Source organism: Centruroides sculpturatus, unplaced genomic scaffold (assembly GCF_000671375.1).
Source record: "Centruroides sculpturatus isolate CEXI.00-Female unplaced genomic scaffold, Cexi_2.0 scaffold765, whole genome shotgun sequence".
In the NCBI taxonomy this organism is placed as follows: Eukaryota; Metazoa; Arthropoda; class Arachnida; order Scorpiones; family Buthidae; genus Centruroides; species Centruroides sculpturatus.
The window spans coordinates 87-17,022 of record NW_019384996.1 but is presented as its reverse complement, the minus strand read 5'-3'; the positions used below and the strand labels follow the sequence as shown (position 1 = coordinate 17,022).

The 16,936-nt window shown below is 24.6% G+C and overlaps 1 protein-coding gene across 4 annotated transcripts in view; it reads left to right on the top strand.

Moving 5' to 3' along the window:
* LOC111633126 (thrombospondin type-1 domain-containing protein 4-like) overlaps positions 1 to 16,145 on the top strand; it is an 88,427-nt gene extending 72,282 nt beyond the window's left edge. For 2 of the 4 annotated variants that reach the window (XM_023377658.1, XM_023377660.1), the window contains 2 exons: positions 15,332 to 15,511; positions 15,618 to 16,143. In XM_023377658.1, the coding sequence (XP_023233426.1) occupies positions 15,332 to 15,511; positions 15,618 to 15,782 (345 nt within the window). In that variant the 3' untranslated portion in view covers positions 15,783 to 16,143. Of the gene's footprint in view, positions 1 to 15,331; positions 15,512 to 15,617 lie in introns of all 4 variants that reach the window. The other 2 variants (XM_023377657.1, XM_023377659.1) reach the window with 2 other exon arrangements.
* Positions 16,146 to 16,936: the final 791 nt, after the last annotated feature.

The following is a 16,936-nucleotide window of genomic DNA, read 5'->3' as shown; positions in this document are numbered from 1 at the left end:
GATAAAATGAAATAATATATATATTCTACAACTAGATATTGTTTATTTTATTAAGAAAATCTATATCTTTAAATATTTATATGTAAGAATATATTAAGTATAAAGTTCCAAAGCGTAAAATCTCAATTAATAATTTAATAAAAACTAATTACATGTCATCCTTTTCAAAATTGTAATAATAACAAGAAACTAAAGTAATTTTGATTTAAAAGATAAATGTGAGCGTGCATTAATTAGGTCATTAACCATTATAATTCCTTGCTACATCGTAATTAAACAGATTTATAAATTCATGAATGTCTAAATATGAAAATTAGATACGCAATATATTTCTTATCTGTAATAAAAGGATTAAGCACCCATTCATTTGATTGGATGGAGATTCTTTACACATTGATAAACAATAAATTTTCTTGCTTGTTTGCGAGCCAAGCCTCAAAGATTGCTAGCGAAGGACACAAAATGTGGTCTAAATAATTATTTTTGGGCCCTTCCAGACGGATAATGTTCTTTATTTTAAGACAGATAAACTTTGTTTTAAAACTTAAGAACAGTTATTTATATTTTGCTTCGCATTCATTTTCGTTGCAACTTGATGCCACATCGTGGTCAATATCACCCGATGTGGCTGCTTAATGCCATGTCGTGTTACTTCGTATATAGACTTGTTTTATGAACCATCTGTAAGAGGGAGCATTGTCACGTCAACGAAAACATAATTTCCTCGACTGATATTCGGGTGATATTGACTTTAGGATCAGATAAAGTTTTCTGCAGATTGCATAGACAATGACTTTTATAATAACAGATGAATGTGAATGATCATAAAAACACAACTTAGAAAATATTCAGCAACGATGAATTCTAATGCCATTTATAAATGTGAAAATACATCAAAACGAAGAAGAAAAAGAACGAACGAAAATAAAATAAACGAATTGGTAGTTACTTGTAGTACCAGATGTAATTATCGGCTACAGTTCTCTTCCTATGATAAACTTTGTACTTTGCTCTATTTATCAGAGGAAGTTTTGGTATTATCTGACAAAGCATTGAGAAATTCAAAAGACAAATATTTCAAAATTTTGAACAAAATATATTAATAATTTATATTTTCGCTTAAAATCTTAATAATTACAATACTCTATCTATATATACTATATAGTACAATAAAAAATTATACCAAATTATGGAAAGTTATACAAAATAATTATGACTTCAGATAATTCTGGAAGTAGGTAGTAGACGATCAAACTTAATCTAAGTAATTTTTATAAAAATTTTATACAGATTAACACACTTGATGGGCCAAAATGATACAGTATACATTTTATATTTGGAAAATTCAAAAATTATTTAACATAATTATTTCAATAAATTAAACAGTGAAATTTGCAGAAGTAATAATAAATTAAAATAATTTATTCTGTTAAGATATAAAAATTAAGTTTGTTCATAAAGCGAGAAAAAAATCCTTGTCAGAATATGTAACATAAAAAGTATGACTTTTCTAACATTTTGAAGCTTTACAGAGTTATATTTTTTAATATAGGCTAACCTTTAAATCATTTTCTGTTTTATAGATAAAGTTTTGATATTTTAATATATAAGTATAGTCAGACGTAGAGATTTCTGAACTTCATATCGCTATTGTAACATTGAATTGATTTTGGAATATAGAGCTTACACATTCAACCGATAAATCAATGCTAGTATTTCAGGCTCATAAAATGCTAAATGCAGTATTTCCTTCTAGATACAACGTTATCTGTAAATATATATATTTTGAAACTTCTTTCAAAATATAAAACATTTGTCTGTCTAAAAAATTTTTACAGCCGTCTTACATATTTTACAAACTTTTGAATTATTTCAAGCACAATAAATATCTACTTTTACATTCAACAGTTTTCAATTTTAAATAGCTTGAAGAAGAAAATTAATTTAATCAAGCGAGATTTTATTTTTAAATGCTGAAATTTAGAAAATCAAAAATAAATTTTCTATATTCCTGTATTAATTAATAAAAGTTTTTAAGTGGAAAGCATTTGAAATTCAATTTATATGTTTTTATTTGAACTAAAATCTTATATTTCAGATTATCAAAATACAGTACAGAATTTTTAGTTTGATGATAGATTTTTTTGTAAAGTAAAATGATAATCCATTTTACAATTCTTCAAGACTATTTTTTATGAAGTTCGACAATATTTCATTTCGTTTCCATAAATCTTGTCATTAAATTCGCATTCACTTAAATCAATACGGTTTCAGATCAAAAATCTATTTATTAACCATGATCTATAGACTTATAAGACATTACATGTATTCTGTAAATATAAATCTTATAAAATATTACGGTAAATTTTTTTTACTTTTACATTTGTAAATTTTAATTAAATTCTTCAGCTGAGTATTTTTTGTTCAAAAAAATATGTGGAATTATTAAAAACAAGACCGTGCATGGGGTGTTTTGGGCTTCTATTTTTGAAAAAATTTAAAAATTTGAATAAAATTAAACAGTATATATTTGTTTTGTACCGGTTCAGTTCCTCCTTAGTTTATTGCATTGTACATGTACAGTATATTATAAGAATTAATAAACTACATCATGAAAAAATAGTCTTTAAAAAGCCTGTGTACGGGTCTGCATGAAAATAACATTTAAATTTTTATTTAAAATTCAAATCTTTTTCAAAACAATTTATTTCAAAAATAGATTGATGTCTTTTATAAAAAACGTAAAACTACGTTTTAGATATTTAGATATTATTAATATACTTTTTATTTTGTTTATTTTAAGAAATTTGATTGATTGATTTATTTTTTAAGTACTTAAATAATGGCTTATAGATTTAGTAATCATTCTTTAATAACAATAAATAATCTCCAACTTAAAACATAAGCAGAATAAAGAAATTTTAAATGTATTTTAATTATATATTTTATAATTAAAGAAAGATTAGAAGTGATTATAGAATTTTATTTATTATGTAAGGTTTATGTCAATAATATTTCTGTAATAAGTATAAGAAATTCTTATTATAGAAGACTTATTATTATTTATTAAAGTCATAATAATCCAAAGAGCATTCTTATGGATTTTTATATTTCAAAATTTCTTTTCATTTGCTAAATCGAACAATCAGTACATAATTTGTAATTCAGTTTTCAGGAAATGAATTTTGCTTCCGGTGAATATGCATTAACAAGAAATAAAAATTTTCAGCCATTAAATAAAAATTTAAGTTCTGAAACTTTTTCCTTAAATTTTACAATGCAAATTTAACTTAAAATTTATTTCTTTTAAAATATTTTTGAAAATGTTTACTGAAGTTTCCATCTACTTCTTACGCCCTAAGATCTGATAAAATGAACTTTTCAATTTAAACATTTGTTTAATTTACCTTAGAAGTTTCCTTTAATTGAAAACTTTATTAATATTAAGAGGTTTATTCTATAAAACAAATTTATCTATTAGAAAGTTCATAATTAATAATCAATAAATTCTCTTAATTAATAATATTCAGTCTTCTTGAAGGTTGGCATATTAGATGCTAATCTAGATAATTTCACTAAACATTTATTGATTTTTCTAAAGAATGATACAAATAAATTTTTAAGTAAAAATTAAGTTAGAAAACAAGTTAACATTTTTGCACAGAACACCATTTAATGTTCTGTACTATAATAATATATTATTCACAGATTAGATCTAAGATATATTTCTTAATGTTAGATAAGTTAATTCATTTCTTTGGAATGAATCTTTTACCGTAACTATTTTTCATAATTCAAAAAGTGAAAGATATTTCTACTTGATGAAACCGAATTTATTTTTTATCGTTATCGTCTTTTTTATTTCTTTGAACTCGTTTTCAGAGTAGAACGACCTTTAATTGTCAACAGAAAGCTTACTTGTCAGATTTCTTCCGTAACTTGAAGAGCATTAAACTGAATCAAATTATCAGAATTTCATTGTTATACCATCCTTTTTGAATTATCGGTGACACTTCTTACAGTAAACAATTATTTCTTAAAATAAATACAGTATTATTCTATTTTTTTTTATTTACTTGTATCATTAGCAGATATTAAAACTAAAAACAAAGTAGTAAAGTTAATAAATATGTCTTTTAAAAAATACTAACTTTCTTATTTTTCTTCGATTTTATTAATTGTTTAGATTTCTTAAAATATTCAGTATTATATTATTATTAATTATAAATTTTATGTAAAANAATATATAAGTATAGTCAGACGTAGAGATTTCTGAACTTCATATCGCTATTGTAACATTGAATTGATTTTGGAATATAGAGCTTACACATTCAACCGATAAATCAATGCTAGTATTTCAGGCTCATAAAATGCTAAATGCAGTATTTCCTTCTAGATACAACGTTATCTGTAAATATATATATTTTGAAACTTCTTTCAAAATATAAAACATTTGTCTGTCTAAAAAATTTTTACAGCCGTCTTACATATTTTACAAACTTTTGAATTATTTCAAGCACAATAAATATCTACTTTTACATTCAACAGTTTTCAATTTTAAATAGCTTGAAGAAGAAAATTAATTTAATCAAGCGAGATTTTATTTTTAAATGCTGAAATTTAGAAAATCAAAAATAAATTTTCTATATTCCTGTATTAATTAATAAAAGTTTTTAAGTGGAAAGCATTTGAAATTCAATTTATATGTTTTTATTTGAACTAAAATCTTATATTTCAGATTATCAAAATACAGTACAGAATTTTTAGTTTGATGATAGATTTTTTTGTAAAGTAAAATGATAATCCATTTTACAATTCTTCAAGACTATTTTTTATGAAGTTCGACAATATTTCATTTCGTTTCCATAAATCTTGTCATTAAATTCGCATTCACTTAAATCAATACGGTTTCAGATCAAAAATCTATTTATTAACCATGATCTATAGACTTATAAGACATTACATGTATTCTGTAAATATAAATCTTATAAAATATTACGGTAAATTTTTTTTACTTTTACATTTGTAAATTTTAATTAAATTCTTCAGCTGAGTATTTTTTGTTCAAAAAAATATGTGGAATTATTAAAAACAAGACCGTGCATGGGGTGTTTTGGGCTTCTATTTTTGAAAAAATTTAAAAATTTGAATAAAATTAATATGTAAGAATATATTAAGTATAAAGTTCCAAAGCGTAAAATCTCAATTAATAATTTAATAAAAACTAATTACATGTCATCCTTTTCAAAATTGTAATAATAACAAGAAACTAAAGTAATTTTGATTTAAAAGATAAATGTGAGCGTGCATTAATTAGGTCATTAACCATTATAATTCCTTGCTACATCGTAATTAAACAGATTTATAAATTCATGAATGTCTAAATATGAAAATTAGATACGCAATATATTTCTTATCTGTAATAAAAGGATTAAGCACCCATTCATTTGATTGGATGGAGATTCTTTACACATTGATAAACAATAAATTTTCTTGCTTGTTTGCGAGCCAAGCCTCAAAGATTGCTAGCGAAGGACACAAAATGTGGTCTAAATAATTATTTTTGGGCCCTTCCAGACGGATAATGTTCTTTATTTTAAGACAGATAAACTTTGTTTTAAAACTTAAGAACAGTTATTTATATTTTGCTTCGCATTCATTTTCGTTGCAACTTGATGCCACATCGTGGTCAATATCACCCGATGTGGCTGCTTAATGCCATGTCGTGTTACTTCGTATATAGACTTGTTTTATGAACCATCTGTAAGAGGGAGCATTGTCACGTCAACGAAAACATAATTTCCTCGACTGATATTCGGGTGATATTGACTTTAGGATCAGATAAAGTTTTCTGCAGATTGCATAGACAATGACTTTTATAATAACAGATGAATGTGAATGATCATAAAAACACAACTTAGAAAATATTCAGCAACGATGAATTCTAATGCCATTTATAAATGTGAAAATACATCAAAACGAAGAAGAAAAAGAACGAACGAAAATAAAATAAACGAATTGGTAGTTACTTGTAGTACCAGATGTAATTATCGGCTACAGTTCTCTTCCTATGATAAACTTTGTACTTTGCTCTATTTATCAGAGGAAGTTTTGGTATTATCTGACAAAGCATTGAGAAATTCAAAAGACAAATATTTCAAAATTTTGAACAAAATATATTAATAATTTATATTTTCGCTTAAAATCTTAATAATTACAATACTCTATCTATATATACTATATAGTACAATAAAAAATTATACCAAATTATGGAAAGTTATACAAAATAATTATGACTTCAGATAATTCTGGAAGTAGGTAGTAGACGATCAAACTTAATCTAAGTAATTTTTATAAAAATTTTATACAGATTAACACACTTGATGGGCCAAAATGATACAGTATACATTTTATATTTGGAAAATTCAAAAATTATTTAACATAATTATTTCAATAAATTAAACAGTGAAATTTGCAGAAGTAATAATAAATTAAAATAATTTATTCTGTTAAGATATAAAAATTAAGTTTGTTCATAAAGCGAGAAAAAAATCCTTGTCAGAATATGTAACATAAAAAGTATGACTTTTCTAACATTTTGAAGCTTTACAGAGTTATATTTTTTAATATAGGCTAACCTTTAAATCATTTTCTGTTTTATAGATAAAGTTTTGATATTTTAATATATAAGTATAGTCAGACGTAGAGATTTCTGAACTTCATATCGCTATTGTAACATTGAATTGATTTTGGAATATAGAGCTTACACATTCAACCGATAAATCAATGCTAGTATTTCAGGCTCATAAAATGCTAAATGCAGTATTTCCTTCTAGATACAACGTTATCTGTAAATATATATATTTTGAAACTTCTTTCAAAATATAAAACATTTGTCTGTCTAAAAAATTTTTACAGCCGTCTTACATATTTTACAAACTTTTGAATTATTTCAAGCACAATAAATATCTACTTTTACATTCAACAGTTTTCAATTTTAAATAGCTTGAAGAAGAAAATTAATTTAATCAAGCGAGATTTTATTTTTAAATGCTGAAATTTAGAAAATCAAAAATAAATTTTCTATATTCCTGTATTAATTAATAAAAGTTTTTAAGTGGAAAGCATTTGAAATTCAATTTATATGTTTTTATTTGAACTAAAATCTTATATTTCAGATTATCAAAATACAGTACAGAATTTTTAGTTTGATGATAGATTTTTTTGTAAAGTAAAATGATAATCCATTTTACAATTCTTCAAGACTATTTTTTATGAAGTTCGACAATATTTCATTTCGTTTCCATAAATCTTGTCATTAAATTCGCATTCACTTAAATCAATACGGTTTCAGATCAAAAATCTATTTATTAACCATGATCTATAGACTTATAAGACATTACATGTATTCTGTAAATATAAATCTTATAAAATATTACGGTAAATTTTTTTTACTTTTACATTTGTAAATTTTAATTAAATTCTTCAGCTGAGTATTTTTTGTTCAAAAAAATATGTGGAATTATTAAAAACAAGACCGTGCATGGGGTGTTTTGGGCTTCTATTTTTGAAAAAATTTAAAAATTTGAATAAAATTAAACAGTATATATTTGTTTTGTACCGGTTCAGTTCCTCCTTAGTTTATTGCATTGTACATGTACAGTATATTATAAGAATTAATAAACTACATCATGAAAAAATAGTCTTTAAAAAGCCTGTGTACGGGTCTGCATGAAAATAACATTTAAATTTTTATTTAAAATTCAAATCTTTTTCAAAACAATTTATTTCAAAAATAGATTGATGTCTTTTATAAAAAACGTAAAACTACGTTTTAGATATTTAGATATTATTAATATACTTTTTATTTTGTTTATTTTAAGAAATTTGATTGATTGATTTATTTTTTAAGTACTTAAATAATGGCTTATAGATTTAGTAATCATTCTTTAATAACAATAAATAATCTCCAACTTAAAACATAAGCAGAATAAAGAAATTTTAAATGTATTTTAATTATATATTTTATAATTAAAGAAAGATTAGAAGTGATTATAGAATTTTATTTATTATGTAAGGTTTATGTCAATAATATTTCTGTAATAAGTATAAGAAATTCTTATTATAGAAGACTTATTATTATTTATTAAAGTCATAATAATCCAAAGAGCATTCTTATGGATTTTTATATTTCAAAATTTCTTTTCATTTGCTAAATCGAACAATCAGTACATAATTTGTAATTCAGTTTTCAGGAAATGAATTTTGCTTCCGGTGAATATGCATTAACAAGAAATAAAAATTTTCAGCCATTAAATAAAAATTTAAGTTCTGAAACTTTTTCCTTAAATTTTACAATGCAAATTTAACTTAAAATTTATTTCTTTTAAAATATTTTTGAAAATGTTTACTGAAGTTTCCATCTACTTCTTACGCCCTAAGATCTGATAAAATGAACTTTTCAATTTAAACATTTGTTTAATTTACCTTAGAAGTTTCCTTTAATTGAAAACTTTATTAATATTAAGAGGTTTATTCTATAAAACAAATTTATCTATTAGAAAGTTCATAATTAATAATCAATAAATTCTCTTAATTAATAATATTCAGTCTTCTTGAAGGTTGGCATATTAGATGCTAATCTAGATAATTTCACTAAACATTTATTGATTTTTCTAAAGAATGATACAAATAAATTTTTAAGTAAAAATTAAGTTAGAAAACAAGTTAACATTTTTGCACAGAACACCATTTAATGTTCTGTACTATAATAATATATTATTCACAGATTAGATCTAAGATATATTTCTTAATGTTAGATAAGTTAATTCATTTCTTTGGAATGAATCTTTTACCGTAACTATTTTTCATAATTCAAAAAGTGAAAGATATTTCTACTTGATGAAACCGAATTTATTTTTTATCGTTATCGTCTTTTTTATTTCTTTGAACTCGTTTTCAGAGTAGAACGACCTTTAATTATCAACAGAAAGCTTACTTGTCAGATTTCTTCCGTAACTTGAAGAGCATTAAACTGAATCAAATTATCAGAATTTCATTGTTATACCATCCTTTTTGAATTATCGGTGACACTTCTTACAGTAAACAATTATTTCTTAAAATAAATACAGTATTATTCTATTTTTTTTTATTTACTTGTATCATTAGCAGATATTAAAACTAAAAACAAAGTAGTAAAGTTAATAAATATGTCTTTTAAAAAATACTAACTTTCTTATTTTTCTTCGATTTTATTAATTGTTTAGATTTCTTAAAATATTCAGTATTATATTATTATTAATTATAAATTTTATGTAAAATTTCTTATAGAAATGTATATAATTTTTCTTTTTCTGATTAGTTTTGGAATCTTCATTTGCGAAATTCTTTTTGCTTAAATCTGTTATGTTAGCTAGAAATATTTAAATTATTCAGTTTATTTAAGGTAGTTTGTATTCAGATGAGTAATTATTATAATCATATATCATTTATATTAAATATAAAGTTGATAATTAATTTATTTTATTAGAATCATATTAAATTTTGTTGCACTTAAACAATGCTAATACGCTACTTAACGAATATGTTTTTTTTATTTTTTACTAAAATTTGGCTTTACAAAGTGCAATTACATTACAATTACAGTAAATACATGAGATGTATAATGTATAAAATATGTTAAATTAAATAATGAATTTAAAACAATACAACTCATTTATAATTTTTAACTAATAAATTGAAACAATTATATATCATTGATGAATGTGAGTTGTAATAATTCTGTGATAATTAAAAATATCTATTTGTTGAAATGTGAAATAACAAATTAAAAATAATTTTAAAATTTTCATGTGTTACGGATATTAAAACAAAAATTATAGTCATAATATATGAAAATATTCCCGGAAAAAATAAAATTTTGTGTCTATTATTAAACAAGTCATTTTCTTAAAGTTCAAATTCTTGTATGTTATTTTAATATAAATTAACAATATATTCGTATTTCTTTATATATTTATCTATATTTCAATAGTATACAGTATACGTTTACATTATGATGTTGCACGCATCAATCTTTACACTTATGCAAGGATTGATGCGTGTAACTTCATTATATAAAAATACTGTAAACAAATATTTAAATATCTTTTAATTTTCTCGTTTAAAGAAATTCAATCAAAAATTTATATTTTTGAAAGTAATTTTCTTCTAATATAATTTCTGTTTAAATTCATACTCATAATTTACCGTTTTCTGTTAAGGGAACTAATTTAAAATTTTAAAAATTATAGTTTAATTAGTCTATAAATAAATTAATAGGATTATTTTCAATTATATTCAATTACATATTTATTATTTATAGTATATTCATGTCACTGTTCCTAATGTATTTAAAAACTAAATAAAATTATGTAAAGTTCGTATTCATAAATCGCATTTAATATATACACTTGCATAATAACAATTGTAGTCCATTTACAATAGAAACTCATTTAAAAAAAAAAAACATAAAGAATGCATAAGAAATAAAAAATCAAATAAGGTTAAGTATATAAATAGGCATAAGACATAGATCTACATGCAAAAAGTTAATGATTATTTCATATATGCCAAGATAAAATAATTGATATTGATGCATTCGCTTATAAAAATGAGACAAGAAATCTGACTAATCATTATTGAAAGCTTTATATATTGCGTGAGAATATTATCATTACTGATAAATTTTTTCTCCATTAATTTCATTTTAAACATTTCGCAAATAGTAATCATTAAACATTAATAATATTTCTTACGAAAATTTTGGATCAATTTGTTCTATTGACAGCATAAAATTTTCCTATTTTTCTGAAATAAGATATTCAATTTTCGAGTCATTCTCAGTATTTGGAACAAAATATTCTGACGTATTCGTGTAATGTTTTATATTTAGTAATCGTTATATTGCATAATATTTCCAACATTCATCTATCGTCGTCATTCACTCTCAGAATATTAATGATTTGAGAAATATTCTTTCGAGTTGCATGAATCATAAATAGAATCATTTTTTCATGAATATTTTAGAATAGAATCATTCATTTATTTTTCATATTTCTCGCATCGTCACTCGTTTCTATACAAAGAAATCATATAAAATAATGTTATTTCAGGCTTTCTTATTTGAATGTTTTAGTCTTATTTTAAGTTCGATAATTTTTTACTAATTTTTTTTTTGATTTTAGGGAAAATTCTATTCATTATAAACATCAAAAAAACTATTTTTTAAATCCTCAGAACATTTTTCCGGAAGTTTTTATTTTAATAAAGTAAAAACTTCTGAAAAATGTTCTGAGAATTTAAAGAACCTCTGAAAAATTTTCTTTTAGTAGTAAAGTTGGTAGCTGGTTCGAGTCTCACCAAAGTTCTGGCCACGTGGAATTTTCCTGGTTTTCTTCACCTAAATACTAGACAGTTTCCCATAGAAAGTCTTCCCAGGAGGCATCCTCTTGGCACATCGCCCAAGGGTTGCCTTATTCCATTAATCGTACCATGTCATTTTTCATTATATTTTATATATCTTCGCATATTTTTATAATCTTCATCAAGAGACATGTCTCAACGATTGGGGAAAAATTATATTATCAAATTGGTATTGTTTTCTGAACCTGTTCGAATTATAAAAAAAAACTTTTAAAGTATATCTTTGTATAAAGTGATTAATATACGAGTATTTATCATTTGAGATCATTCCATTTGACATTATCTTATAGCAGAGACTAAATTTCATCTATATTAACATGGAATTTAATTTTTTGAAAAACTATCTAATAGGAAGATGAAACAAAATACAGTAAATATGAATTAAAATTATTGATATGTCGATTATTATATTGAGAAGTGGAATTAATTCCTCAACATCTCACTTTTTACATATTTCTGTATTTTCACCTTTTATTTTTGAAATTCATTAATTTATTACCGTGTTTAGCCACAAGTATGACGAGGGTAGCATAATGAATTACAAAAATTTTTCAAAGCTGTCGCTAAATTTTCATTCTCTTTATGAACTTTGAACTTTAATGTAAATAATTAATTTCATTGTTTTTCTGAATACAGTATTTCTAAATAATCATAAAATTTATAACAAATTTAGAACATAGAAGATATAAATTTAATTATAAATTTATATCAGATTAGAACAGTGAACAATTCATTTATAGTAATATCTAATTTCAAATAATAGTCGAAATTACAACTTGACTTTAATGTTAAAAGTATATCGATTACAATATCAAGTGTCTTCATTAAAATGCTTATGTAGTTTCCTAACAAATCCAATATATCTGTGATTTTTCTTCTGTTCTAGTTTGAAGAAAACAAAGTAAAATCACGAAGTTGAATTCTTAAATCTTATTGAAGTTTTCTAAAATTTTTGCATTACCAAAAATTTTGATGGACAGTTTAGAAATGTGATTTATGGTATGCTGATTTATTCATAACGATTAGATCAAATGTAGATTAAAATTATACAGTTCAGAATTTCTGAATCAATCTCTAAAACTTGTTATACTTACAGAAGTCAGAAATGACCAAAATTGTTTCAGCTAATTTTCGATCCTACTTTTTTGTTGACAGATAGAAATAGATAAAACTAGAAATTCGTGAGATAGAGTAGGAAATAAATTGTGTTGTACACAAAACTTTCTTTATTTTCTCACGTTTTCTGGAAAATATTTTGAATTTTTCGTTTTTCTTACTTGTCTATCAGTAACGTTTATTTTCCTGGCTATTATGTATAACAGAGAAAATGTGGCGATCGGTCAAAAAAATGACCACTTCAAAAATTTTTTACATTTTTGGGCTCGAGATCTTGAAACGTCGAGATATGCAAAAGGTTGGGAAGTTGGAGGTTTCTATTGGCTTACATATGGATGTTTGTATGCGTGGCACGATTTTGTTTACCCACTTTGAAGCTTAATAACTTCTGTGCCTTTTGTCGAAAATTTTTGAAATTTTTCACGGTACTCTTTGGATATTAGAGGATTGATGGTATTAAATTTTGATGGTTAAAGGCGAGGAGGTAAAAGATAGAGGGAGTCATGAGACATATTTCGAGTGGGGTCGGACTTAATGAAGAATTTACTCCTTGTTAGCATTTACAATTTTTTAAAATAAAACTGATCTCTATTCTCAAAATTAAGCTTTTTGCCATTTTATAATAAAAATTGTTTAAATCATAATCAACACACAATTTTAATTTTATTGCCAGAAAAATTATGCAACTCGTTCCTGGATTTTTTAAAAATGATGTTATGATTCCAAATAATATTTAGTATCTAATGAAACACATTTGATGTCTATTTTAGTACATTTTTCAGCCAAATAAGACATTTTTCATTCAGAAAACTTGATGTATTCTAGATAGGCTTCATAGTGTCCACGAATTATATTATATTGTATTAAGTTTACTCGTGAATTTTTGAAATACCAAACCACTATTATTTGATTTTACAGTTTAAAGTATCCTGCAAACGAAAAGTTTATGTTTCAATTTAAACAATCAGTGAGATTATACAAAATTATATAATTCCATTATAATTACTACTATATTTATCCTATATATTCATGTAAAGAACTGACGAAACACAGAATATAAGTAATGCGAACACACTTTTCATGCTATTAGTTTTAATTGATTCAATTTATGAAACAAAATATAATTTTATATTATTTTAGATTTCAACTTAAATAGTCCATTAAGAGATATAAAATTATTTGATATACTAAAATTAAGTGAAAAGATGTTATAAACTTTAATAATTCTAAAATTCGATTTAAAAGTAGAGTATCGAGTATGAAGAAATTGCCGAAATGAAAATAAAGCTTCAAATCTTTAATGCAACTTGTTCCTGGAATATGAAAAATCAAATGACCAAAATGAAATAAAATAATTAAAATGAATGCGAAATTAGAATATTAAAATCAAGTAAAATTGATTTCTGACGTTTTATAGGCATGAGTCTTTAATATAACTTAATATCATTTTAATATAGTTTTAGTTTTATATAAATGTATGAGCCTTTTTTTGTTGTCAGAAATGAAAGATTTTTCACAATGATAAGAATTATCTGCCATAGAGTAACTGATGAGATTCTAGAGAAAATTGTCTTTGTTTACGGATGATCTTATCAATTTTACTTTTATTGTTTATTTGTTTTGAAAAAGATAAAAAGTTTTGCACTTTTTTATCAACACAAATTGTAATAGTGTATATGAAATTTATTGCATTTACGACGTTTAAAAAAGTTTAAGACAGTTGTTTTTAATGGTGTCCTTAATATAAATATTGTGTAGACCAGTGTTTTTCAACCCTGTGGGTCGCGACCCCCCTGGGTGCCGCAAAGCCTTACACGGGGGGTCGCGGGTAAAAGAAAAAGACAAGTGTTTGTAGGTCCTACACTATAATAAAAAAAACTACAATCTCAGTGAGAAGGCTGTGCCTGTTTATTTTACAGTGCAGTTGGTTTTTTGATCGCTATTTAAGTCTCAACAGAAAGAAACTTAAATACGTAGTTTTTAAAATCACTGACATAGTTTTAATATGGCCCTGGGGGTCGCCAGAATTTTTTAACTTGTAAAGGGGTCGCTTATTCAAGAAGATTGAAAAACACTGGTGTAGACTTTTATTTTGTATTTTAAACAAATACTTTACCGAAGATAAATAAATTTAATTATTGTTCTTACTTCAAAATAATAATCAGTTCTAATCTAACTATAGTGTAGTATACAGTTTGTATATAATAAAGTATAAATTGTAATGCAGTAGAGTCTTTTTAGTCTATCACTCTCCAGTCCGACACGTCCAGTAATCCGCAGGGCGGCGCACATGACATTTTCCTGTTACTACTTGTCGATGTATTCGACAGAGAGAGACTGATAAACCTGTCAGTCGCTAGTTGTATGTTGCAAATGTGGTAGACGAAACGGTCATAATTATGGTTAATACGATAGATTAGCCTGTGAACCAAGTGCGTGTTTTAATGTACAGTACATACATATTAATATCAAAATTCAGTAATCCGTCATCCGCCGGTCCGATATATGTCGGATTACAGAGACTCTACTGTATACTGTCTACTGTATTCATGCGTAAAATTAAAGCAGAAATAGTTATATATATATATATATATATGTATATTGTAACCAATTTTGGAAATCAGTGTAATTATATGGCATGTATACTTTAGTCTTCATTTAATTTTATCTTAGTTAAGAAATTATTAAATTAAAATATTTCATATGTTATTTATGATTGCTAATGGGCTATTAATGTTTAAATGAACTCTAGTGTTCCGTCACTTGTGGTAATGGAACTCAGAGCCGCGTAGTCTTATGTTTGTCTTCGGAACAAGATACTTGGAAAATCATTCCAGATATTCATTGTGATTCTTTGAACAAACCAAAGACAGAGCAGCCCTGTCAGATCCAATTATGTACAGATGAATGGTACACTAGTGAATGGACAGAGGTATGATTTATTTCTATCGATTTAAAACGAAATATACATAACATATTATTAATATTTTAGTAGAAAACTATATTTGAAATTAATCTGAAATTCTTGAACTATACAGTGCTCTAAACCTTGTGACACGGGAGTACAGACGAGAGAAATAACGTGCATCAATAACGAACAATGTGTCAGTATGAATTGCGAAGAAAAAAATAAACCGCCAATTCGACAAGCATGCAACACAAATGAATGTCCCGAAGTCAAACAAGGTAGGATACATGAGTAATATACAGTATTTTTTAAATAAATTTTAAGCGTAATAAATATTTACCGTCGATTAAATAAATTTCTTGCTGTAAGCTTCATTTAAGATTTAGTTCCTTATATAAAAAAAGCCATTTGTCTTAGTAAATAAACAGAAAGTAAAGATCAAATAAGTGGAAGAATTGATCATCTTTGCTATTCCTGTATTTATATCCCGATAGAGCAGCCTGTCCATCAAGTGTTATCAAGAGATTTTGACCATTACTTGTTTATCCAAACATGTAATGGCAAAAATCTGCAGTCAGATCGATATAAGACTTTCCTTAACTTCTTGATAACTTTATAAATCAATTATCACAAAATTGTTTCCATTATGTCGTTAGTATATTAAATCTACATTTATTCGTTTTAATCATAGTGAATTAATTACAATATAAAGATAGGTTTTTGCTTTTATTAAAATCAATTCTTATCTGTGATTAAGAAACGTCAGAATATTTACGAAATTTCTATGTGGTGTTTTAGGAGCTAGAAATTTCAAATTTTTATTTGTTAAATTAAAAATTTCGTTAAAATTTGTTTTTGCAGATTTAGTAATATTGCATTTAAAAACAATATTTAATCTTTATTTGGTGTTTTTTAAGTATTTTTTCCATAAAATGTTCTGAATTTTAAGTTTTTAGTGATAAGGGTTAAATTATTTTTTAAAATATTTGATATTCGTTTGTAGAGCGTTCTATTAAATAGGCTTTACCACACTTGTTTTCACATTTTCACTACTTAATTCTAATCTGGATGAATAAATTGAAAATAAAGGTTGAGATGTGTAAATATTGAAACACGGGCAGCACACACACAATAAGAACAATAATATGAAATTTAAGAATTGACACAGCAAATAACTAGTCATTGTATTCAAACTGGCTACTGATTATAAAAAATTTATATGCTTTAATATAAAAATTGTAGCGAAGTTAATAAATCACAGTAAGAATCGAGCAGGGTTTTAATAATATATAAATATTTTCGAACTATTCAAGATGATTCAGAACATTTGTACACTTTGATAAAGTTGGAATTTGTAAATATGACTCTGTCTTTCGATTAGGAAGAAAAATACATATAGATTAAACGTCATTTTTTTCAATATTTCCCTTTCAGAGAAATCGTACAGGC